General features: G+C 39.1%; 1 protein-coding gene across 1 annotated transcript in view; it reads right to left on the bottom strand.

Annotated features, from left to right (window-relative positions):
* Positions 1-18930, bottom strand: part of DLGAP4 (DLG associated protein 4) — a 271853-nt gene extending 252923 nt beyond the window's left edge. The window contains exons 1-2 of the mRNA XM_053716125.1: positions 17929-18930; positions 4609-4820 (exon numbers count right to left, since the gene is read on the bottom strand). Of these exons, the coding sequence (XP_053572100.1) occupies positions 4609-4820; positions 17929-18930 (1214 nt within the window). The remainder of the gene's footprint in view (positions 1-4608; positions 4821-17928) is intronic.
* Positions 18931-24957: the final 6027 nt, after the last annotated feature.

Here is a 24957-nt window from a genome sequence, read left to right as displayed (position 1 = left end):
AGAAGTCAGCAGGGTGCATTTCATGTTTTGAGAATTAGAAATTGCTCAATTTTCAGGTAAATTACATGAAAAGTGGACAAAATAAATAATGAAAATATATTAAAAAGTTGTTTAATTATGAATTACTAAGCATTTTATATAAAAATCTCATAGTCTTTACTGTCCCTTTAATAAAGGTCTTTTAACATACATGTGCAAACTAAAGTTTTCTTACAATGGTAAATAATACACCATGCTTGAAAACTAAATATCAATCACAATTAAAAAAAACAAAAAACATGAAACCCCTTCCTCGTGTTAAAGTGTGGTGACTTTTTTAAATAGACTCTGAGCCCTTTGATAACACTGTCAAGTTGATATCATAGCATTGCAACATGCTCATATAGCCAACACATTTATAACATAGCACTACCAAATTGTTATCATGCATATAGTAAATTGTTTTAATAACACAGACACACTGATATTACAACAATTACATATGAATCACATTGATTGTATATCTGTAGTAGGTTGATTTCAAAGGCCTTTCTTAATTATAGCATATAATAATAAAAAAAATTCTATTATCAAATTTTACTTTGAGAGCAAACTAAGCTAGGGTTCTATTATTTTATTTAGTTTGTTATCTTAGTGTCCTTTGTTGAAGAGTATACTTAGGTAGGTAGCATGCATGTGTCCGAAGCACTATATGCCACTATATGATAATAGATGTAATGGGGAATATTTTTTTGCACACTCTATCTGAATCATGAAGAAAATATGCGGTTTCCTGTCCCTTTAATCTCAAAATGTAATTCCCCCAAAAGCTTTATTATACATTAAAAAAAGACTTTGCAATTCAGAATTGATGCCTCCTTTTTCTGTAATTGAAATCGGATAATTGTAGGTTTCACATTGCCCCTAGAGCTCCTAGAGTGCATTCTGTGGTATTCAGTACCCTGACATTCATACATGCTGCACAGTGGTTGCTTGATATGTATTGGAGCACATTATATTTGCCTGTAATTTGCCACAATAAATGAGATGATAAAAACTAAAGCAGCTTTCCCAAATATTATGCAAAATTTGCTAAAATAACAGATTTGAATGCTTTTAAACTATCTATTTTGTATGCAAATTTTTTGTTTTGCTATTTCAACGAGACCCTTATTAACTAAGTAGTATTGTTTTGAGAAGAGTGCACTACAAAATGGTCAATTCTCTCCCCTTATATTTCTCTTTTTTTCTGATTAGCTCTGTGTTGCTGACAGGATTATGCTGGCATAGCAGATATCTGTAAAATGATGTACTTCGTAAAAAATGTAGAAATAAACACTCTATTAGGGCTGGATCTGTAATACATCTGAGGGAATACATTTAGTGATATATGATGATTTTGCATAAATAGTTAAGAGTTCTAGTTCCCAGATGATACTGCTTTGCAGAGCTGAATAAATTATGTAAATAACTTTGACTGGTATTTTTTCCACCATAAGTTAAAACTCTAACTGCGGTACTGACAATTTTATGCCCCAGCATACTGATATGACAGCACTAGCATGATAATATTATTGCTTAACACATTAACATCACATTACCAACACACTGCTTTAATACCATTCCATGCAGCACAGCACAGACATTTCAATATCAGAACCCACAGCATAGCTGTTTGATATTGATTTTGCAACTAAAAGTATCATGAGAGCTTTAGCAACCTTGTACAAGTGCTCCAACACTAACACCACAGCGCTACAGCTCTAACACTGATATTTATGAGCTAATTCAATAATTATACAACACTAATTCCTAACAACATATAGGACACTAAAAAAATATTTTTAAAAAAATCTCACGCTATCACATAAGTATTAAGAGGAATCTATTGACATTATTACACATTTTAAATAGCTGTGTTAATGAAGCATGGCCACTAGGTGGTGCTGACGCACCATGAATATGAGTTTTTCTGCATAAAAAATATATTTCCAATAGAGTTCTATATAACATAGTGCATTTTATCCTTCAAAAGGTGACTTTTGGCTGAGGTTGCTTAAAGGGACATTAAACCCCCCAAAAATATTTCATGATTCAGGTAAAGAATACAATTTAAAATAACTTTCCAAATTACTTCTATTATCTCATTTGCTTCATTCTTTAGATATTCTTTGTTGAAGAAATAGCAATGCACATGGGTGAGCCAATCAAACGAGGCATCTATGTGCATCTACCAATCAGCAGCTACTGAGCATATAAAGATATGCTTTTCAGCAAAGCATATCAAGAGAATAAAGCAAATTAGATAATAGAAGTAAATTAAAAAGTTGTTTAAAAGTGCATGCTCTTTCCAAATCATGAAAGAAAAAAAATTGGGTTTCATGTCCCTTTAAGATCAGCTGTTTTCGCTTGTGTTTAAAGGGACACTAAACCCAAAATCTTTCTTTCATGATTCAGGTAGATTTAATTCTATTATCTAATTTGCTTCATTCTTTAGATATCCTTTTTTTTGAAGAAATATCAAAGCACATGGGTGAGCCAATCACATGAGGCATCTATGTTCAGCCACCAATCAGCAGCAACTGAGCCTATCTAGATATGCTTTTTAGCAAAGGCTATCAAGAGAATGAAGCAAATTAGATAATAGAAGTAAATTAGAAAGTTGTTTATCATGAAAATCATGAAAGTAAAAAATGAGGTTTCATGCCCCTTTAAGTTGAGGTGTTTATAAAAAAAATTGCTATTTTCTCACCACATTTTTATTGTATCGCTAGTTTAACACCATATGTATTCACTTTTGTATCTGTCCAATAATTTGTGAAATACAATGCAACAATACAATAACAAAAAAATATGCTGTTTTTGTTTGAGCCAATTTTACCTTATGAACGAAGAAAAATTAATAAAAGGAGTAAATTAGAAAGTTGCTTAAAAATGCCTGCTCTTTCTGAATCACAAAAGAAAACATTTGGGTACAGTGTCCCTTTAACTGTTTTAAAACTTTTCTTGCATAGGCTAGAATGGTCTGTGTTATAGAGAGAGTTTTATATATATATATATATATATATATATATATACATTTTTAATTTTAATTCATTTGTTTAAGGGGCAAGAAACCCAAAATGTTTCTTTCATGATTCAGAGAGAGAATACAATTTATTCAATTATCTAATTTGCTTTATTCTTTTTGTATCCTTTGTTGAAGAAGCAGTAATGCCCTACTGCAAGCTAGCTGAACGCAATAGCATGAGGCATATATGTGCTGCACCAATCAGCAGCTCCTGAGCCTACCTAGGCATCATTTTCAACAAAGGATACCAAGAGAAATAAATTACAAAACAAAAGTAAATTGGAAAGTTGTTTAAAATCATTTGCTCTTTCTGAATCATGAAATAATTTTTGCACTAAAATGCAACCCAGTAAAAGATTCTAATAGGAGATGTAGTTTCATTTGACCCGCATACTTGTTCCTATCTATTTTACACCTGAGACTTGCTGTAATTAGGTTTTTAAGCCCTATATATAGCAAGTTGGCAGGTGCAGTGTACACAGTTTGAAATAGGCAATTAGAAGACTGCACCGGTAAAAAAAAAAATATTACAGCGTGAGTTAAAAACATATGAACAGAAAAACTCAAGAGTAGAACACATCAAACACCTTTTGCAAAAAGAATGCTTTCTTAATGGTGGATGAATTTAACACTTCACCAATTCTCACAGTGAAAAAATATCATTATAGCTAGCGGGATGATAATAGTGTTGGTGGGGGGGCACACAAGGAGCCATTATGGAGGCGGGAATTTCTCTCCTAGAAATGCCTATGCCAATCATGTATTAGAAAAAGGTGTTAGGTGATCTGTGATTGGTTAATTGAGATTTAAATAGTCCAATAATGTGATAATGACAACACTTAGCAATAACAAGTGTAGAAAATGTCTGTTAATTCCTTAAAAAAAGGAAAAACAGCTTGAATCTCTGACTTGAGCTTTATTAGTTTTGATAAGTCAGTTGTATGTCTGTTATTTATGGATAGCTGACTTGCTATACATCTTATAGCAAACTGAATATTTTTGTTTAATTTTGTTTAACTGACTTGAACCTACTTGGGACATATAAGCTGGTTGTAAATAGGGACAAACAAGAGCTGACTTGGATATTTTTCCCCAGCTCCCATATTATTCAGTGCATAACCCGTGCATACTTGCACCACTATGAATAGCTGGTTTTTGTGGTACAGAATTTTGGCCACGTGCACTTTGCATAACAGCTTTAGAAATCTGTGTATTCTCTTGTTTAGGGGTTTGTATGTATATTGTAGGTGCATTTATATTGTAGCAGCTGGTTTTATAATAGTAATAAAATGATCATGTTAGAGGATTATTGTTTGGTATGGTTACCTGATTATAACTTTGTATAAGACCACTTTAGCATTCTCTAGGTAATCATTTTTAGGAATAGGACAACTGAGCTGTGTTTATCAGAAGGGATCTGGTTTTAGATACCCTGTATTTAGGAGGCACTATTTTGATATACAAATTGGAAGCTAAATCTGCAATAACTGATTTGGGGTATCTTGTAATGGTGATTTTTGGATATATCATCGTGTTCCCGAGGCTGTGCTGTGAATTACCTCTGGGTAGTGCTCTGCTCGCTCAGTGATTGCTGGGTGGCCTTGAGGTAGCTCTGCCTCCTGGCTGCGGTTTTGGGGGATGGTTGGGGGCTTCCTTCTGAGTCCTCGCTGTCTACATCTCCCATGGCTTTGATGTAGCTGCCACTGCGCATTCGCCTGCATGGAATGTCATCGTCTTTGCATGGGGCACCAGTCCACTCCCCACTCGGAACCTGAAATAATTATTTTAACATAATGACATCTCTTGGAGTGAATTAAGATAGAAGAGATCACAACTAAATTCAAATTGCATTATCTCTTCTGGGAATAACTCGAGAAAATGTAATTTCTTCTTGCATGTTGTTTCCCCAAACACATTTGCAATGAAATATTTTTATATTAATAATATTATTAATAATTAATGGTAGAATTCTCATCCAGCTTTTCCTGTCATCCTTTCTTCACAATTTGTTTAATAACTTTTTTTTGCTAATTTTGTTGTCATACATTAAAGATATCAGTATAGGTTGCCAGTCAGAGGAAATAAAAATACTTGGGAATCCCAGGGAGGAGTTTCAAGAGGTGCCAACCCCCCCACACCAGATTTCATTGCCTCTGCAGGGTCTAACTACTCCCCGCTATAGCACTCTCTATGATCCACAAAAAAATTCTGTGTTTTCTGCACAATTAAGATATTTAAAGGTACATTGGTTTTTCGCTCTTCATTCTCTCATCTAAAATAGGGCATTTTAAAACTAATTAGGTCTCTTTTTTTCTTTTCTGTACTGGAAAACTTGATTTCATGCTTGTGGGACTTGCCAGTATCCACCAATAAAACTATGATGCGTTTCTTTAAGTTTCAAAAAAGGAAGCAAACAGCTTAACCCCTTTCATGCAAAACCATATTGTTCATTTCTAAATAATACTTTATTTTAATGTCTATTTAATATTGAACCAGGAACAACCTCTATTTACAGATCATATAGAAATAATTTACAGATGTTTTGTGGGACCTGTATATTTTTTTATTAGCACACCCAACTTATTGAAAAACATTTGCTTTTACTATCAGGCAGCTCCAATTTGCATAGCAGACATCTGAATCCATTCAGAATAATTTTTATAAATACTCAGATCAAATTGGCCCTAAAAAATTCAATTATTGATTTATTTTAAAGAGCCAAAGAAGTCAATAGTAATCTTTACTTTAGTACCAATTGCCAGGTGCACATGTGTAGGCACTTTGGCACTGATTGGTCTATATGTTTCACACACTATGGGGCCAACTTATCATATGTTGGGCGGACATGATTCGCTGTAGCATACGCTGTCGGCATTTAACATTGCACAATCATTTCTTGTGAAATGCCTGTGCAATGCTGCCCCCTGCACATTTGCGGCCATTCAGCCGCTGGCAGGGGGTGTCAATCATCCCGATCGTATCTTACGACCGCTGCTTCTTAACTTCTGTTTTCGGTGAGTCGTTAACTATGGGGGTAGATAGCAGCATATTCTGCTTGTTAAATCTACCCCCTAGTCTATGATTTCCATCAGAAACATGTTATTCTGCCATGGGAGTGCCGTGATGATTACTCAGTATTATGTTGAAAAGTGTCTATCCTGTCCTTTTAGCTTGTGAATTCTATAAGTGTAAAATGGCCCCATAAATGTGATAAGTACTGAGATTTTGAATTCTGATCAGATAAACAGAACTGGCCCGAAACAATACACCAAAACAATAATAAAAACAAAATTTATGCTTACCTGATAAATTTATTTCTCTTGTGGTGTATCCAGTCCACGGATCATCCATTACTTGTGGGGATATTCTCCTTCCCAACAGGAAGCTGCAAGAGGATCACCCACAGCAGAGCTGTCTATATAGCTCCTCCTCTAACTGCCACTACCAGTCATTTGACCGAAGACAAGCAAGAGAAAGGAGAAACCATAGGGTGCAGTGGTGACTGTAGTTTAAAAATAAAACACACCTGCCTTAAAATGACAGGGCGGGCTGTGGACTGGATACACCACAAGAGAAATAAATTTATCAGGTAAGCATAAATTTTGTTTTCTCTTGTAAGGTGTATCCAGTCCACGGATCATCCATTACTTGTGGGATACCAATACCAAAGCTATAGGACACGGATGAAGGGAGGGACAAGGCAGGTGCTTAAACGGAAGGCGCCACTGCCTGCAAAACCTTTCTCCCAAAAATAGCCTCCGAAGAAGCAAAAGTATCAAATTTATAGAATTTTGAAAAAGTATGAAGCGAAGACCAAGTCGCCGCCTTACAAATCTGTTCAACAGAAGCCTCATTCTTAAAAGCCCATGTGGAAGCTACCGCTCTAGTAGAATGAGCTGTAATCCTTTCAGGAGGCTGCTGGCCAGCAGTCTCATAAGCTAAGCGTATTATACTCCTTAGCAAAAAAGAAAGAGAAGTTCCCGAAGCCTTTTGGCCTCTCCTCTGTCCAGAGTAGACAACAAACAATGTAGATGTTTGACGAAAATCTTTAGTAGCTTGTAAATAAAACTTTAAAGCACGAACCACGTCAAGATTGTGTAAAAGACGTTCCTTCTTTGAAGAAGGATTAGGACACAGTGACGGTACAACAATCTCCTGATTGATATTTTTATTAGATACCACCTTAGGTAGAAAACCAGGTTTGGTACGTAACACTACCTTATCGGAATGAAAAATGAGATAAGGAGAATCACATTGTAAAGCAGATAACTCCGAAACTCTTCGAGCCGAGTAGACAGCTACTAAAAACAAAACTTTCCAAGATAAGAGCTTAATATCTATGGAATGCAAAGGTTCAAACGGAACCCCTTGAAGAACCTTAAGAACTAAATTTAAACTCCAAGGCAGAGCAACAGGTTTAAACACAGGTTTAATTCTGACTAAAGCCTGACAAAACGACTGCACGTCTGGAACCTCAGCCAGACGTTTGTGCAAAAGAATAGACAGAGCAGAAATCTGTCCCTTTAAGGAACTTGCTGACAAACTCTTCTCCAATCCATCTTGGAGAAAAGATAATATCCTAGGAATCCTGACCTTACTCCATGAGTAACCCTTGGATTCACACCAATGAAGATATTTACACCATATCTTATGATAGATTTTCCTGGTGACAGGCTTTCGCGCCTGTATTAAGGTATCAATGACCAACTCGGAGAAACCACACTTTGACAAAATCAAGCCTTCAATCTCCAAGCAATCAGCCGCAGAGAAATTAGATTTGGATGGTTGAAAGGACCCTGAAGTAGAAGGTCCTGCCTCAGAGGCAGAGTCCATGGTGGAAAGGATGACATGTCCACCAGATCTGCATACCAAGTCCTGCGTGGCCACGCAGGTGCTATCAAAATCACTGATGCTCTCTCCTGCTTGACCTTGGCAATCAGACGAGGGAGCAGAGGAAACGGTGGAAACACATAAGCCAGGTTGAAGGACCAAGGCGCTGCTAGAGCATCTATCAGCGCTGCCTTGTGATCCCTGGACCTGGATCCGTAACAAGGAATCTTGGCGTTCTGGCGAGACGCCATGAGATCCAGTTCTGGTTTGCCCCAACGTTGAATCAACTGTGCAAACACCTCCGGATGGAGCTCCCACTCCCCCGGATGAAAAGTCTGTCGACTTAGAAAATCCGCCTCCCAGTTCTCTACTCCTGGGATATGGATAGCTGATAGGTGGCAAGAGTGAATCTCTGCCCAACGAATTATCTTTGAAACCTCCAACATCGCTAGGGAACTCCTTGTTCCCCCTTGATGGTTGATTGGCATTGAATACCGCTCTTAATTCCAGAATGTTTATCGGAAGGAGAGCCTCCTCCTGAGTCCATGACCCCTGAGCCTTCAGAGAGTTTCAGACTGCCCCCCAGCCAAGAAGGCTGGCATCTGTTGTTACTATTGTCCAATCTGGCCTGCGGAAGGTCATACCTTTGGACAGATGGACTCGAGATAGCCACCGAAGAGAAGAGAATCCCTGGTCTCTTGATCCAGATTTAGTAGAGGGGACAAATCTGTATAATCCCCATTCTACTGACTGAGCATGCAGAGTTGCAGCGGTCTGAGATGTAGGCGGGCAAACGGCACTATGTCCATTGCCGCTACCATTAAGCCGATTACTTCCATACACTGAGCCACCGAAGGGCGAGAAGTAGAATAAAGAACACGGCAGGAATTTAGAAGTTTTGAAAACCTGGCCTCTGTCAGGTAAATCTTCATTTCTACAGAATCTATCAGAGTTCCCAGGAAGGAAACTCTTGTGAGAGGGGATAGAGAACTCTTCTTTTCGTTCACTTTCCACCCATGAGACCTCAGGAATGCCAGAACAATGTCCGTATGGGACTTGGCAATTTGGAAATTCGACGCCTGTATCAGAATGTTGTCTAAGTAAGGGGCTACTGCTATGCCCCGCGGCCTTAGGACCGCCAGAAGTGACCCCAGAACCTTCGTAAAGATTCTTGGTGCCATAGCTAACCCGAAGGGAAGAGCCACAAACTGGTAATGCCTGTCTAGGAAGGCGAACCTGAGAAACCGATGATGATCTTTGTGTATCGGAATGCGAAGATAAGCATCCTTTAAGTCCACGGTAGTCATGTATTGACCCTCCTGGATCATAGGTAGGATGGTTCGAATAGTCTCCATCTTGAAAGATGGGACCCTGATAAATTTGTTTAGGATCTTGAGATCTAAGATTGGTCTGAAGGTTCCCTCTTTCTTGGGAACCACAAATAGATTTGAATAGAATCCTTGCCCCTGTTCCTCCTTTGGAACTGGGTGGATCACTCCCATAACTAGGAGGTCTTGAACACAATGTAAGAATGCCTCTCTCTTTGTCTGGTCTGCAGATAATTGTGAAAGGTGAAATCTTCCTTTTGGGGAAGAAGCTTTGAAGTCCAGAAGATATCCCTGGGACACAATTTCCAATGCCCAGGAATCCTGGACGTCTCTTGCCCAAGCCTGGGCGAAGAGAGAAAGTCTGCCCTCGACTAGATCCGTTACCGGATCGGGGGCCAATCTTTCATGCTGTCTTAGAGGCAGCAGCAGGCTTCTTGGCCTGTTTACCTTTGTTCCAAGCCTGGTTAGGTCTCCAGACCGGCTTGGACTGGGCAAAATTTCCCTCTTGTTTTGTATTAGAGGAAGATGATGCCGCGCTTGTCTTAAAGTTTCGAAAGGCACGAAAATTAGTTTGTTTGGTCCTTAATTTGTTAGACCTATCCTGAGGAAGAGCATGACCTTTTCCTCCAGTAATATCAGAAATGATCTCCTTCAGTCCAAGCCCGAATAGGGTCTGCCCCTTGAAGGGAATATTGAGAAGCTTAGACTTTGAAGTAACGTCAGCTGACCAGGATTTAAGCCATAGCGCCCTACGCGCCTGAATAGCAAAACCTGAGTTCTTAGCCGTTAGTTTAGTTAAATGAACAACGGTGTCAGAAACAAATGAAATGGCTAGCTTAAGCGCTTTAAGCTTGTCAAGTATATCATCCAATGGAGTATCTACCTGTAAGGCCTCTTCCAGAGACTCAAACCAGAAGGCCGCAGCAGCAGTGACTGGGGCAATGCATGCAAGAGGCTGGAGAATAAAACCTTGTTGAATAAATATTTTCTTAAGGTAACCCTCTAACTTTTTATCCATTGGATCTAGGAAAGCACAACTGTCCTCGACTGGGATAGTCGTACGCTTAGCTAGGGTAGAAACTGCTCCCTCCACCTTAGGGACCGTTTGCCATAAGTCCCGTGTAGCGGCATCTATTGGAAACATTTTCTTAAAAATAGGAAGGGGAGAGAACGGTACACCTGGTCTATCCCATTCCTTAGTAATAATTTCTGAAAACCTTTGAGGTATTGGAAAAACATCAGTGTAAACAGGCACTGCATAGTATTTATCCAATCTACACAATTTCTCTGGCACTATAATGGTGTCACAGTCATCCAGAGTAGCTAAAACGCAGAGGTGTTCAAGCTTAAATTTAAATGTTGACATATCAGAATCAGGTTGAAGCATCTTCCCTGAGTCAGAAAAATCACCCACAGAAAGAAGCTCTACTGCCTCAGCTTCTGCATATTGTGAGGGGATATCAGACATAGCTACTAAAGCGTCAGAGTGCTCTGTATTTTTTCTAGCCCCAGAGCTGTCTCGCTTTCCTTGTAACCCTGTTAGTTTGGACAATACCGCTGTAAGGGTATGATCCATAACTGCCGCCATGTCTTGTAAAGTAAACGCCATGGGCGCGCTAGATGTACTTGGCGCCTCTTGAGCAGGAGTCCCTTGAGCGGGAGTCAAAGGTTCTGACACGTGGGGCGAGTTAGTCGGCATAACTTCCCCCTTGTCAGTTTCCTCTGGTGATAAATCTTTTAAAGACAGAATATGATCTTTATAACTTAAAGTAAAATCAGTACATTTGGTACACATTCTAAGAGGGGGTTCCACAATGGCTTCTAAACATAATGAACAAGGAGTTTCCTCTATGTCAGACATGTTTAAACAGACTAGCAATGAGACCAGCAAGCTTGGAAAACACTTTGATAAATGTAAACAAGCAAAAAATAAAAACGGTACTGTGCCTTTAAGAGAAACAAATTTTGTCAGAAATTGAAAAACAGTGATAAAAAGCAGTAAATCTTACGAAATTTTTACAGTGTGTATAATAGACTAACAGAGCATTGCACCCACTTGCAAATAGATGATTAACCCCTTAGTTTCAAAACCGGATAAAAAAAAACGATATAAACGTTTTTCAACAGTCACAACAAACTGCCACAGCTCTGCTGTGGCCCTACCTGCCCAATATGTATAAAAAAACGTTTAAACACTTCCAGCAAACATTTTATTTTTCAGTAATGTGAGAAAGTAATAAGAATATTACCTTTTACAGCAAGCATGATACTACAGGGAGTGCAGAATTATGAATGAGTATTTTGACCACATCATCCTCTTTATGCATGTTGTCTTACTCCAAGCTGTATAGGCTCGAAAGCCTACTACCAATTAAGCATATTAGGTGATGTGCATCTCTGTAATGAGAAGGGGTGTGGTCTAATGACATCAACACCCTATATCAGGTGTGCATAATTATTAGGCAACTTCTTTTCCTTTGGCAAAATGGGTCAAAAGAAGGACTTGACAGGCTCAGAAAAGTAAAAAATAGTGAGATATCTTGCAGAGGGATGCAGCACTCTTAAAATTGCAAAGCTTCTGGAAGCATGATCATCGAACAATCAAGCGTTTCATTCAAAATAGTCAACAGGGTCGCAAGAAGCGTGTGGAAAAACCAAGGCGCAAAATAACTGCCCATGAACTGAGAAAAGTCAAGCGTGCAGCTGCCAAGATGCCACTTGCCACCAGTTTGGCCATATTTCAGAGCTGCAACATCACTGGAGTGCCCAAAAGCACAAGGTGTGAAATACTCAGAGACATGGCCAATGTAAGAAAGGCTGAAAGACGACCACCACTGAACAAGACACACAAGCTGAAACGTCAAGACGGGGCCAAGAAATATCTCAAGACTGATTTTTCTAAGGTTTTATGGACTGATGAAATGAGAGTGAGTCTTGATGGGCCAGGTGGATGGGCCCGTGGCTGGATTGGTAAAGGGCAGAGAGCTCCAGTCCGACTCAGACGCCAGCAAGGTGGAGGTGGAGTACTGGTTTGGGCTGGTATCATCAAAGATGAGCTTGTGGGGCCTTTTCGGGTTGAGGATGGAGTCAAGCTCAACTCCCAGTCCTACTGCCAGTTTCTGGAAGACACCTTCTTCAAGCAGTGGTACAGGAAGAAGTCTGCATCCTTCAAGAAAAACATGATTTTCATGCAGGACAATGCTCCATCACACACGTCCAAGTACTCCACAGCGTGGCTGGCAAGAAAGGGTATAAAAGAAGAAATCTAATGACATGGCCTCCTTGTTCACCTGATCTGAACCCCATTGAGAACCTGTGGTCCATTATCAAATGTGAGATTTACAAGGAGGGAAAACAGTACACCTCTCTGAACAGTGTCTGGGAGGCTGTGGTTGCTGCTGCACGCAATGTTGATGGTGAACAGATCAAAACACTGACAGAATCCATGGATGGCAGGCTTTTGAGTGTCCTTGCAAAGAAAGGTGGCTATATTGGTCACTGATTTGTTTTTGTTTTGTTTTTGAATGTCAGAAATGTATATTTGTGAATGTTGAGATGTTATATTGGTTTCACTGGTAAAAATAAATAATTGAAATGGGTATATATTTGTTTTTTGTTAAGTTGCCTAATAATTATGCACAGTAATAGTCACCTGCACACACAGATATCCCCCTAAAATAGCTATAACTAAAAACAAACTAAAAACTACTTCCAAAACTATTCAGCTTTGATATTAATGAGTTTTTTGGGTTAATTGAGAACAGGGTTGTTGTTCAATAATAAAATTAATCCTCAAAAATACAACTTGCCTAATAATTCTGCACTCCCTGTAGTCATTATTAAATCACTGTAATCAGGCTTACCTTAAATAAATCCGGTATTAACAGCATTTTCTAGCATATTCTTTTCTCTAGAAAAATTTAAACTGCACATACCTCATAGCAGGAGACCCTGCACACCATTCCCCCAGCTGAAGTTACCTCATCTCTTCAGTTATGTGTGAGAACAGCAATGGATCTTAGTTACAACCTGCTAAGATCATCAAAAACCACAGGCAGACTCTTCTTCTACTTTACATTTGAAAATAACAAACTTTTGATTGAAGATAAACTAAATAAAAACACCACATCTCTCTAGCTACTTCCTTTCTTGTCGAGAGCTGCAAGAGAATGACTGGTAGTGGCAGTTAGAGGAGGAGCTATATAGATAGCTCTGCTGTGGGTGATCCTCTTGCAGCTTCCTGTTGGGAAGGAGAATATCCCCACAAGTATGATGATCTGTGGACTGGATACACCTTACAAGAGAAAAGGTGCTTTGATAAACAATAAAATGGTTGAATACAGTCAAGTCAACACCAAAAATAACTCGTCTGCAGCTGTTAAAATGCCAATAATTATAAAACAATAGATTTTGATTCATCTCAAAATGACATTTTATATTAATATATTAATATATTAATATTTTATATTTATATGTTGCACTAAAATTACTTTAATGTTCCTTTAATGGATTGAATTAGCAGTAAGACTTTAATCTTCGTCTCTGTATTATAAGAATATGCTTGGAAACATTCCTCCACCCTTCTGTGCTCACACAACAGAGGTTTAGTTTTCAACTTTTTTTTAAGACAGGCACAAAATGCAGTGGAACAAGCTCTTGACTGACTGAGCAAAGTGTAAGTATTTTGTAAAATTGAGGCAGGTTGGAACTGTCGGAAAAATATAATAACAATTTAAAACAAACATGATCTAAATGCTAAAAAACTAAATTTATGCTTACCTGATAAATTTATTTATTTCCGGATATGGTGAGTCCACGGCTTGAGTAATTACTGTTGGGAATATAATTTCTGGCCAGCAGGAGGAGGCAAAGTGCACCACAGCCAAACTGCCAAGTATCACTCCCCTACCCACAACCCCCAGTCATTCAACCGAAGGGAAATGGAGAAAAAGGAGTAACATAAGGTGTAGAGGTGCCTGAGGGTATAGTCAAAAGAACAACCATCTTAAAATAAAGGGTGGGGCCGTGGACTCACCATATCTGGAAATAAATAAATTTATCAGGTAAGTATAAATTTTGTTTTTCATTCCTAAGATATGGTGAGTCCATGGCTTGAGTAATTACTGTTGGGAACCAATACCCAAGCTAGAGGACACAGATAAATAGGGAGGGAAAAGACAGGCAGTCCAAAACAGAAGGCACCACCGCTTGAAGAACCTTTCTCCCAAAAGAAGCCTCAGCCAAGGCAAAAGTATCAAATTTGGAAAATTTGGAAAAAGTATGTAGTTGCAGCCTTACAAATTTGTTCCACAGAAGCTTCATTTTTGAAAGCCCAAGAAGAGGAAACAGCTCTTGTGAAATGAGCCATAATTCTCTCAGAAGGCTGCTGTCTAGCAGTCTCATAAGCCAAATGAATTATACTTTGTAACCAAAAAGAAAGAGTAGTAGCGGTAGCTTACTGACCTTTACTTTTCCCAGAGAAACAGACAAAGAGGGCCGAGGACTGGCGAAAATCCTTACTCGCCTGTAAGTAGACTTTAAGAGCACGTACAACATCCAAATTGTGTAACAAACATTCTTTGGAAGGACACAGAGAGGGAACAACATGTTCCTGATTGATATTTCTATTAGAAACAACCTTAGGAAGGAAACCTAACTAACGGCTAGATTACGAGTTTTGCGTTAGAGGCTATGCTGTGCTAACAAGCAGTTTATTCTCACCGCTCACTTACAGACAGCGCTGGTATTACGGGTTTTTACAAACCCGGCGTTAAAAATAAGAAGTGAGCGTTGAGCAAAATTTTGCTCATTACTGCACTCTAATACCAGCGCTGCTTAAGCCCCCAACGTCGCCGCCACTATAATAAACATATTAACCCCTAAACCTAAGTCCAACCCTAACCCTAACCCCCCCTAATTTAAATATAATTTAAATAAATCTAAATAAAATTACTATAATTAACTAAATTATTCCTATTTAAAACAAAATACTTACCTATAAAATAAACCCTAAGCTAGCTACAATATAAATAATAATTACATTGTATCTAGTTTAGGGTTTATTTTTATTTTACAGGCAAGTTTGTATTTATTTTAACTAGGTAGAATAGTTACTAAATAGTTATTAACTATTTAATAAACTACCTAGCTAAAATAAATACAAAAGTACCTGTAAAACCTAACCTAAGTTACAATAACAATAACACCTAACACTACACTATAATTAAATTAGTTCCCTAAATTAAATACAATTAAATAAAATTAGCTAAAGTACAAAAAACAAACAAACACTAAATTACAGAAAATAATAAACAAATTACAAGATTTTTAAACTAATTACACCTAATCTAATCTTCCTAACAAAATAAAAAAGCCCCCCCAAAATAAAAAAAGCCCTACCCTACACTAAATTACAAATAGCCCTTAAAAGGGCCTTTTGCAGGGCATTACCCCAAAGTAATCAGCTCTTTTACCTGTAAAAAAAATTACAAATCCCCCCCAACATTAAAACCCACCACCCACACAACCAACCCTACTCTAAAACCCACCCAATACCCACTTAAAAATACCTAACACTAACCCCTTGAAGATCACCTTACCGGGAGAAGTCTTCATCCAACCGGGCCGAAGTCCTCAACGAATCCGGTAGAAGTGGTCCTCCAGACGGGCAGAAGTAGTCCTCCAGACGGGCAGATGTCTTCAACCAGACGGCATCTTCTATGTTCATCCATCCGGCGTGGAGCGGGTCCATCTTCAAGACATCCGATGCGGAGCATCCTCTTCTTTCCACAGCGACTGAAGAATGAAGGTTCCTTTAAGTGACGTCATCCAAGTTGGCGTCCCTTAGATTCCAATTGGCTGATAGAATTCTATCAGCCAATCGGAATTAAGGTAGGAAAAATCCTATTGGCTGATGCAATCAGCCAATAGGATTGAACTTCAATCCTATTGGCTGATCCAATCAGCCAATAGGTTTGAGCTGGCATTCTATTGGCTGTTCCAATCAGCCAATAGAATTACAGCTCAATCCTATTAGCTGATTGCATCAGAAAATAGGATTTTTTCTACCTTAATTCCGATTGGCTGATAGAATTCTATCAGTCAATCGGAATTGAAGGGACGCCATCTTGGATGATGTCACTTAAAGGTACCTTCATTCTTCAGTCGCCGTGGAAAGAAGAGGATGCTCCACGTCGGATGTCTTGAAGATGGACCCGCTCCGCGCTGGATGGATGAAGATAGAAGATGCCGTCTGGATGAAGACTTCTGCCCGTCTGGAGGACCACTTTGCCCGGCTTGAATGAAGACTTCTCCTGGCTTCGTTGAGGACTTCGGCCCGGTTGAAGACTTTTCCTGGTAAGGTGATCTTCAAGGGGTTAGTGTTAGGTTTTTTTAAGGGGGTATTGTAATTTTTTTTTACAGGTGAAAGAGCTGATTACTTTGGGGCAATGCTTTTTTTTATTTTGGGGGGGGCTTTTTTATTTTGTTAGGGGGATTAGATTAAGTGGTAAGGTGATCTTCAAGGGGTTAGTGTTAGGTTTTTTTAAGGGGGTATTGTAATTTTTTTTTACAGGTGAAAGAGCTGATTACTTTGGGGCAATGCTTTTTTTTATTTTGGGGGGGGGGGCTTTTTTATTTTGTTAGGGGGATTAGATTAAGTGTAATTAGTTTAAAAATCTTGTAATTTGTTTATTATTTACAATTACAATTTGCTTAATCTCATTCATTACTATGCTAAAGCTGTTGCTGGTAGTTAGATGCCGTTATTTATCGCTATTGTGATAGTGTATTGACAATCGGTCTAACACACCCCTTTTATGACGTCCACCATCAACTATCATCTGGTGGATGTTAACGGTTCCTCACTAGACCAAAAACTACTAAAGTTTGAGACTCACAGAGTAAGTTAAATAAGATTTTTTTTTTTTTCAAGTAAATATGTGTCAGAAAGACTAAAAAAACATTTTACCCTTTCTTTTTAGAAGAGTTTGAATGTTAGTCTCACACATGCTACAGTGCCTGCTTCATGCCCCAGTGTAACCCATACAACAGGATTATCTATGTCCCAATGAAAAAGTAGTGTCTTTTAATTTGTTAAGTGCATGTCTTCCCAACTGAAAGAAAAAGCACTTACCTGCTCTGCTGTCCAGCATGTAGACAGTTACAAGGTATGAGAGGACAGAGTTCTTCACAGAGACCTTTGAAAAAGAAAGAACAGAGTAGCCAACTCTGGCTTTCTAAACTAGGGCATCAATTGTTAGCAAAACGCAGGAAGTACCTCTTTACAAGTTCCTAACTGCTTTAAAGCCACCACTACCTGACTGCAAGGAATGACGTGGAATACGGCTATAACAAAAAACTTGCTTGTAGATGAAATCAAAAATTTGACTGGGGGTTGTGGGTAGGGGAGTGGGTAGGGGAGTGACACTTGGTAGTTTGGCTGTGGTGCTCTTTGCCTCCTCCTGCTGGCCAGGAGTGATATTCCCAACAGTAATTACTCAAGTTGTGGAAAGAAATGCATGCTCTTTCAAACTCATGCTTGAAAATGTCCCCTCTTATGATCCCTTATTTTTAACTAAATTGTAAAAAAATGTATTTCACTAGTCACATCTTTCCTCTTCCTTCCTCTGTTCTTGAGTTCTCTCCTTCTCTCTTTATCACTAAAACACACTTTATGATCTTTGGGTATTCACACTTTTTACAATCCAGGTGGTAACCTACCTGCAGATACTGGTAGCTGAGATCCTGATGACAAGATTTGGACTTAAGAAGTGCTTTATCAATAGTGGCTGATGCTTTCTGACACACTTCCCGTGCATGACTGAGTGTCAATGTTGACCAGGATCCTCTCTTTATTGAGGATGTTGAGCTAGCTGGGACCACTTCATGGGGGGTTGGCAAAGGGGAAAGGGTTAGGGAAGGTGGTTGAAAAGGTGCAAATTTGAGGTCATTATTGCTTTTGGATGCCTTCAACATGCTTTCACTGATGGTATTATATCCACTCAAAAAGTGTCGAGCAGAATGTTCTGGGCGCCTTCCTAAAGTCATCATTCCTGCTGGATTTCGGTAACTCCCAGTATCACTGTCCAAATTGTCATCCGAGCTCCACCATCCAGACACCCCTCCACCCCGTGTTTGCACTTTGACTTCTACTTTACCACGCTCTTTGCTTTTGCTTCGCCTGGTCCCCTTTGTGTCCTCTGATGCTCCTTTCTTGCCATTTACACTAGCTCGACCACCTCCTTCAATGGACTGGGATTTAGCAAAAAGCTTTTGCACAGAGTGAACCAGATGCCGTATGCGGCCTGGACTCTCACTGCGGTCCTTACTCTCTACAACTCCCCTCTGAAACTGTAGGGTGCTAAACCCATCTCGATGAATGGGCAGCTGCTTCTCAAATTGATCAAGAAGGCTGGCAGGAAGGCGGTTGATTTTTGCTGGGGGGGCATGGGGTGTGGGGTATGGGGGAGTTTCTTCAGGAGGCTCATAATGGGAGTTAAAGTGGATGCGGGGAAATGTGCTGCTATTGGAGAGCTGGTTGTTGAGGGGGTACAGACAATCAGGATGTAATGAGTTCTCAGGGGGGAACCGAGGCTCTGGGGGATAGGACTCAGTGGAGCTAATTAAATAGGGGGTTCGCTCCTGTTGGAGGTACAGAGGGTCCGGATGTGAGTCCAGATTTCCGGACAGGTGCCGGCTACGGGCATCCCCCAAACCCTTCATTGCAGTCGGCACCCACAGACCATCTCGTCACAGCTTGGGGGCGTGATTTTCAGAAACCCTGAAAATAAAATGAAAAACAAATGTTACAACAGCAAGTGTGAGGGGGAAGTAACATCAAATATATGTATGTCAGTGGAACAGACTTCTCGACTCTCTCTATGCATTATGTCAATAGTATTGCTTACCATTCAAAACAATTATACATTGGAGTCTCCTTTTCTATATTCACTTTTTGTTTTATAGTTGAATATTGAATTAAACTTCTAGGGATCTTTTTCTTTTGTGTCTTTAACCATTTTATCATTCTTCTTCTCTTACGAATACCTTCATAACTGCAGGGTCTTCTGTCAATAGTGCCCATCCTCTTCTTGTCTCTTGCTTTCATCTGAGTGCTATCATATACTCACTTCACCCCAATAGGAGTATCTCTTTCCAGCAACCCATCTGCTTTATTCTTATTTAGCATCTGCGCATTCCCTTTGTTTTTTCTCATGCCCCTCATAGTCATTTCTCTATGCAGTGTATCCCTGTATTACAGCAATATCTAGACCTTTCTTACCCTTCACATACAGAACCTCCTTTTACATTTCTCAGTGGTGCCTTCCCCTCACTACCTTCCATGTTAGGGATTGCCTTTTCTGTCTGCAGTTTCCTAACCTCTCTCTACCTTTCCAATAGTGTCCCCACTCTAGTTTTCACTCATACTGGACTTCCTGAGTTCTCCTTCAGGTTTCTACAAGGTTGCTTCATTCTCTCTATAGGTTTTATCTGAAATGTATTTCCTATGGAACAAAGTCTACAAATGAATATTATATCTCCCATTACTGACAAGTGTGTCCTAGAAACCTTAAGAAAATGTATTTTGCCCCTGTTAAGAAAAAGGCTAAAGCCATTTGAGGTTGCCATGTATATGGCAAAAACATTTTCATCTAGTACTCCTCTCAATTCTTAGTGATGCCACAACAAATTCTTTATATTCATTTATACAGACTGCCCACCAATTCTTTATATTCATTTATACAGACTGCCCACCAATTATTTATATTCATTTATACAGACTGCCCACCATTTTGTTATGATTATTTATATAGCTTGCCCACCAATTCTTTATGATCATTTATATAGCTGGCCCAAAAATTATGTATGATCATTTATATAGCTGGCCCACACATTATTTATGATCATTTAAATAGCTTTCTTAGCAATTCTTTATGTTCATCTAAGTAGTCTGCCCACCAATTCTTTCTATTAATTTGTATAGCCTTATGTTTATTTATATAGCCTGCCCACCATTTCTTTATGTTCATTTATATAGCCTTATGTTAATTTATATAGCCTGCCCACCATTTCTTTATGTTCATTTATATAGCCTTTTGTTAATTTCTAAAGTCTGCCCACCAATATTTTATGTTCATTTATATATCCTAATGTTAATTTCTATAGCCTGCCCACCAATTATTTCTATTCATCTGTATAACCAGCCCGCCAATTCTTTATATTCATCTGTATAACCTGCCTGCCAATTCTTTTATATTCATCTGTATAACCTGCCCACCAATTCTTTATATTCATCTGTATAACCTGCCCACCAATTTGTTATATTCGTCTGTATAACCTGCCCACCAATTTGTTATATTCATCTGTATAACCTGCCCACCAATTTGTTATATTCATCTGTATAACCTGCCCGCCAATTTGTTATATTTATCTGTATAACCTGCCCGCCAATTTGTTATATTTATCTGTATAACCTGCCCACCAATATGTTATATTCATCTGTATAACCTGCCCGCCAATTTGTTATATTCATCTGTATAACCTGCCCACCAATTTGTTATATTCATCTGTATAACCTGCCCGCCAATTTGTTATATTCATCTGTATAACCTGCCCGCCAATTTGTTATATTTATCTGTATAACCTGCCCGCCAATTTGTTATATTTATCTGTATAACCTGCCCGCCAATTTGTTATATTCATCTGTATAACCTGCCCGCCAATTTGTTATATTTATCTGTATAACCTGTTCACCAATTTGTTATATTCATCTGTATAACCTGCCCACCAATTTGTTATATTCATCTGTATAACCTGCCCGCCAATTTGTTATATTCATCTGTATAACCTGCCCGCCAATTTGTTATATTCATCTGTATAATCTGCCCACCAATATGTTATATTCATCTGTATAACCTGCCCACTAATTCTTTATATTCATCTGTATAACCTGCCCACCAATTTGTTATATTCATCTGTATAACCTGCCCACTAATTCTTTATATTCATCTGTATAACCTGCCCACCAATTTGTTATATTCATCTGTATAACCTGCCCACCAATTTGTTATATTCATCTGTATAACCTGCCCACCAATATGTTATATTCATCTGTATAACCTGCCCGCCAATTTGTTATATTCATCTGTATAACCTGCCCGCCAATTTGTTATATTTATCTGTATAACCTGTTCACCAATTTGTTATATTCATCTGTATAACCTGCCCACCAATTTGTTATATTCATCTGTATAACCTGCCCACCAATTTGTTATATTCATCTGTATAACCAGCCCACCAATTTGTTATATTTATCTGTATAACCTGCCCACCAATTTGTTATATTCATCTGTATAACCTGCCCACCAATTTGTTATATTCATCTGTATAACCAGCCCACCAATTTGTTATATTCATCTGTATAACATGCCTGCCAATTCTTTATATTCATCTGTATAATCTGTCCGTCAATTTGTTATATTCATCTTTAAACCTGCCCACTAATTTGTTATATTCATCTGTATAACCTGCCCACTAATTCTTTATATTCATCTGTATAACCTGCCCACCAATTTGTTATATTCATCTGTATAACCTGTCCACCAATTCTTTATATTCATCTGTATAACCTGCCTGCCAATTCTTTTATATTCATCTGTATAACCTTCCCGCCAATATGTTATATTCATCTGTATAACCTGCCCACCAATATGTTATATTCATCTGTATAACCTGCCCACTAATTCTTTATATTCCTCTCTATAACCTGCCTATTTTTAACTTTTATCAGATTTACCTCCCTCACTTTTATCATCAATATCTATTGTTGTCAGTTGTTCCCCCTGTCTTTTCTGTCTGACTCCTCTCATATTCTTCCTGTATGTCTCAATAGTGCATCTCTCCTCATTTTCCTATTCCTGTACTCTTTTCTCTTTTCTTTGAAAGATTCTGTGAATGTTTTCCCCATTGCTTTCTTCCCCTCTTTCTTTAAATCATTATTGTCTCTTGTTTTATCATAGTATCACTGTCCTTGTGTCTCTCTCCTTTACTAGCCCCCCCCCCATCCTCTCACACAGGATTAGAGATAAGAACACTGTTAGAAATTACAGTTTCTCCCAGCCCACATTCCCTAGCCTGTGTCTCATATAGCAGATAGTTGGAAAAGAAGGAGAGGGGCCCTCCCCGGTGCTGCAGATCATATACACAATCCTAAAGACTTAATCAGGATATTAATCTGCGGGAGTTAACCCTTTTATGGAGATGGCCAGCTATCGTTTACATTGTGCTATATTAATCTCTTCTTTCTCATCATCTATCTGGGTTACATAATTATCTATCATTCAGCTTCTCACTATATGACACACAGCTGTCTCTAGGTCTCTTCCACACTACATGATTCACAAGCAGATCTCACTAGTTCTCTACACGGTATAAACTGCTATTCTTATGCAAAGCTTTTCTTTTGTTATAAAATCACAACTTTCTTAGTCTGCTCTTTTGGATAAAATACACAACTATCTCACCCTCTGCTCCTCTCTCTAATATACACAGCTATCTCACCCTCTGCTCCTCTCTATATAATATACACAGCTATCTCACCCTCTGCTCCTCTCTATATAATATACACAGCTATCTCACCCTCTGCTCCTCTCTCTCTCTAATATACACAGCTATCTCACCCACTGCTCCTCTCTCTCTAATATACACAGCTATCTCATCATCTGCTCCTCTCTATATAATATACACAGCTATCTCACCCTCTGCTCCTCTCTCTATAATATACACAGCTATATCACCCACTGCTCCTCTCTATATAATATACACAGCTATCTCACCCTCTGCTCCTCTCTCTATAATATACACAGCTATCTCACCCTCTGCTCCTCTCTCTATAATATACACAGCTATCTCACCCTCTGCTTCTCTCTCTATAATATACACAGCTATCTCACCCTCTGCTCCTCTCTCTATAATATACACAGCTATCTCACCCTCTGCTCCTCTCTCTATAATATACACAGCTATCTCACCCTCTGCTCCTCTCTCTATAATATACACAGCTATCTCACCCTCTGCTCCTCTCTCTATAATATACACAGCTATCTCACCCTCTGCTTCTCTCTCTATAATATACACAGCTATCTCACCCTCTGCTCCTCTCTCTATAATATACACAGCTATCTCACCCTCTGCTCCTCTCTCTATAATATACACAGCTATCTCACCCTCTGCTCCTCTCTCTATAACATACACAGCTATCTCACACTCTGCTCCTCTCTATAAGATACACAGCTATCTCACCCACTGCTCCTCTCTATAAGATACACAGCTATCTCTCACTCTGCTCCTCTCTATAAGATACACAGCTATCTCACACTCTGCTCCTCTCTATAAGATACACAGCTATCTCACACTCTGCTCCTCTCTATAAGATACACAGCTATCTCACACTCTGCTCCTCTCTCTATAACATACACAGCTATCTCACCCTCTGCTCCTCTCTATATAATATACACAGCTATCTCACCCTCTGCTCCTCTCTCTATAATATACACAGCTATCTCACCCTCTGCTCCTCTCTCTATAATATACACAGCTATCTCACCCTCTGCTCCTCTCTCTATAATATACCCAGCTATCTCACCCTCTGCTCCTCTCTCTATAATATACCCAGCTATCTCACCCTCTGCTCCTCTCTCTATATAATACACAGCTATCTCACCCTCTGCTCCTCTCTCTATAACATACACAGCTATCTCACTCTCTGCTCCTCTCTCTATAATATACACAGCTATCTCACACTCTGCTCCTCTCTATAAGATACACAGCTAGCTCATCCACTGCTCCTCTCTATAAGATACACAGCTATCTCTCACTCTGCTCCTCTCTATAAGATACACAGCTATCTCACACTCTGCTCCTCTCTATAAGATACACAGCTATCTCACCCACTGCTCCTCTCTCTATAACATACACAGCTATCTCACCCTCTGCTCCTCTCTCTATAATATACACAGCTATCTCACCCTCTGCTCCTCTCTCTATAATATACACAGCTATCTCACCCTCTGCTCCTCTCTCTATAATATACACAGCTATCTCACCCTCTGCTCCTCTCTCTATAATATACACAGCTATCTCACCCACTGCTCCTCTCTATATAATATACACAGCTATCTCACCCACTGCTCCTCTCTCTATAACATACACAGCTATCTCACCCTCTGCTCCTCTCTCTATAATATACACAGCTAACTCACCCTCTGCTCCTCTCTCTATAATATACACAGCTATCTCACCCTCTGCTCCTCCCTCTATAATATACACAGCTATCTCACCCACTGCTCCTCTCTATATAATATACACAGCTATCTCACCCTCTACTCCTCTCTCTATAATATACACAGCTATCTCACCCTCTGCTCCTCTCTCTATATTATATACAGCTATCTCACCCTCTGCTCCTCTCTCTATAATATACACAGCTATCTCACCCACTGCTCCTCTCTATTTAATATACACAGCTATCTCACCCACTGCTCCTCTCTCTATAACATACACAGCTATCTCACCCTCTGCTCCTCTCTCTATAAAATACACAGCTATCTCACCCTCTGCTCCTCTCTCTATAATATACACAGCTATCTCACCCTCTGCTCCTCCCTCTATAATATACACAGCTATCTCACCCACTGCTCCTCTCTATATAATATACACAGCTATCTCACCCTCTGCTCCTCTCTCTATAAT

This window comes from Bombina bombina, chromosome 1 (assembly GCF_027579735.1).
Source record: "Bombina bombina isolate aBomBom1 chromosome 1, aBomBom1.pri, whole genome shotgun sequence".
Taxonomy (NCBI): domain Eukaryota; kingdom Metazoa; phylum Chordata; class Amphibia; order Anura; family Bombinatoridae; genus Bombina; species Bombina bombina.
The sequence above is the reverse complement of the archived record's forward strand: the minus strand, read 5'-3'. Positions and strand labels throughout refer to the sequence as shown.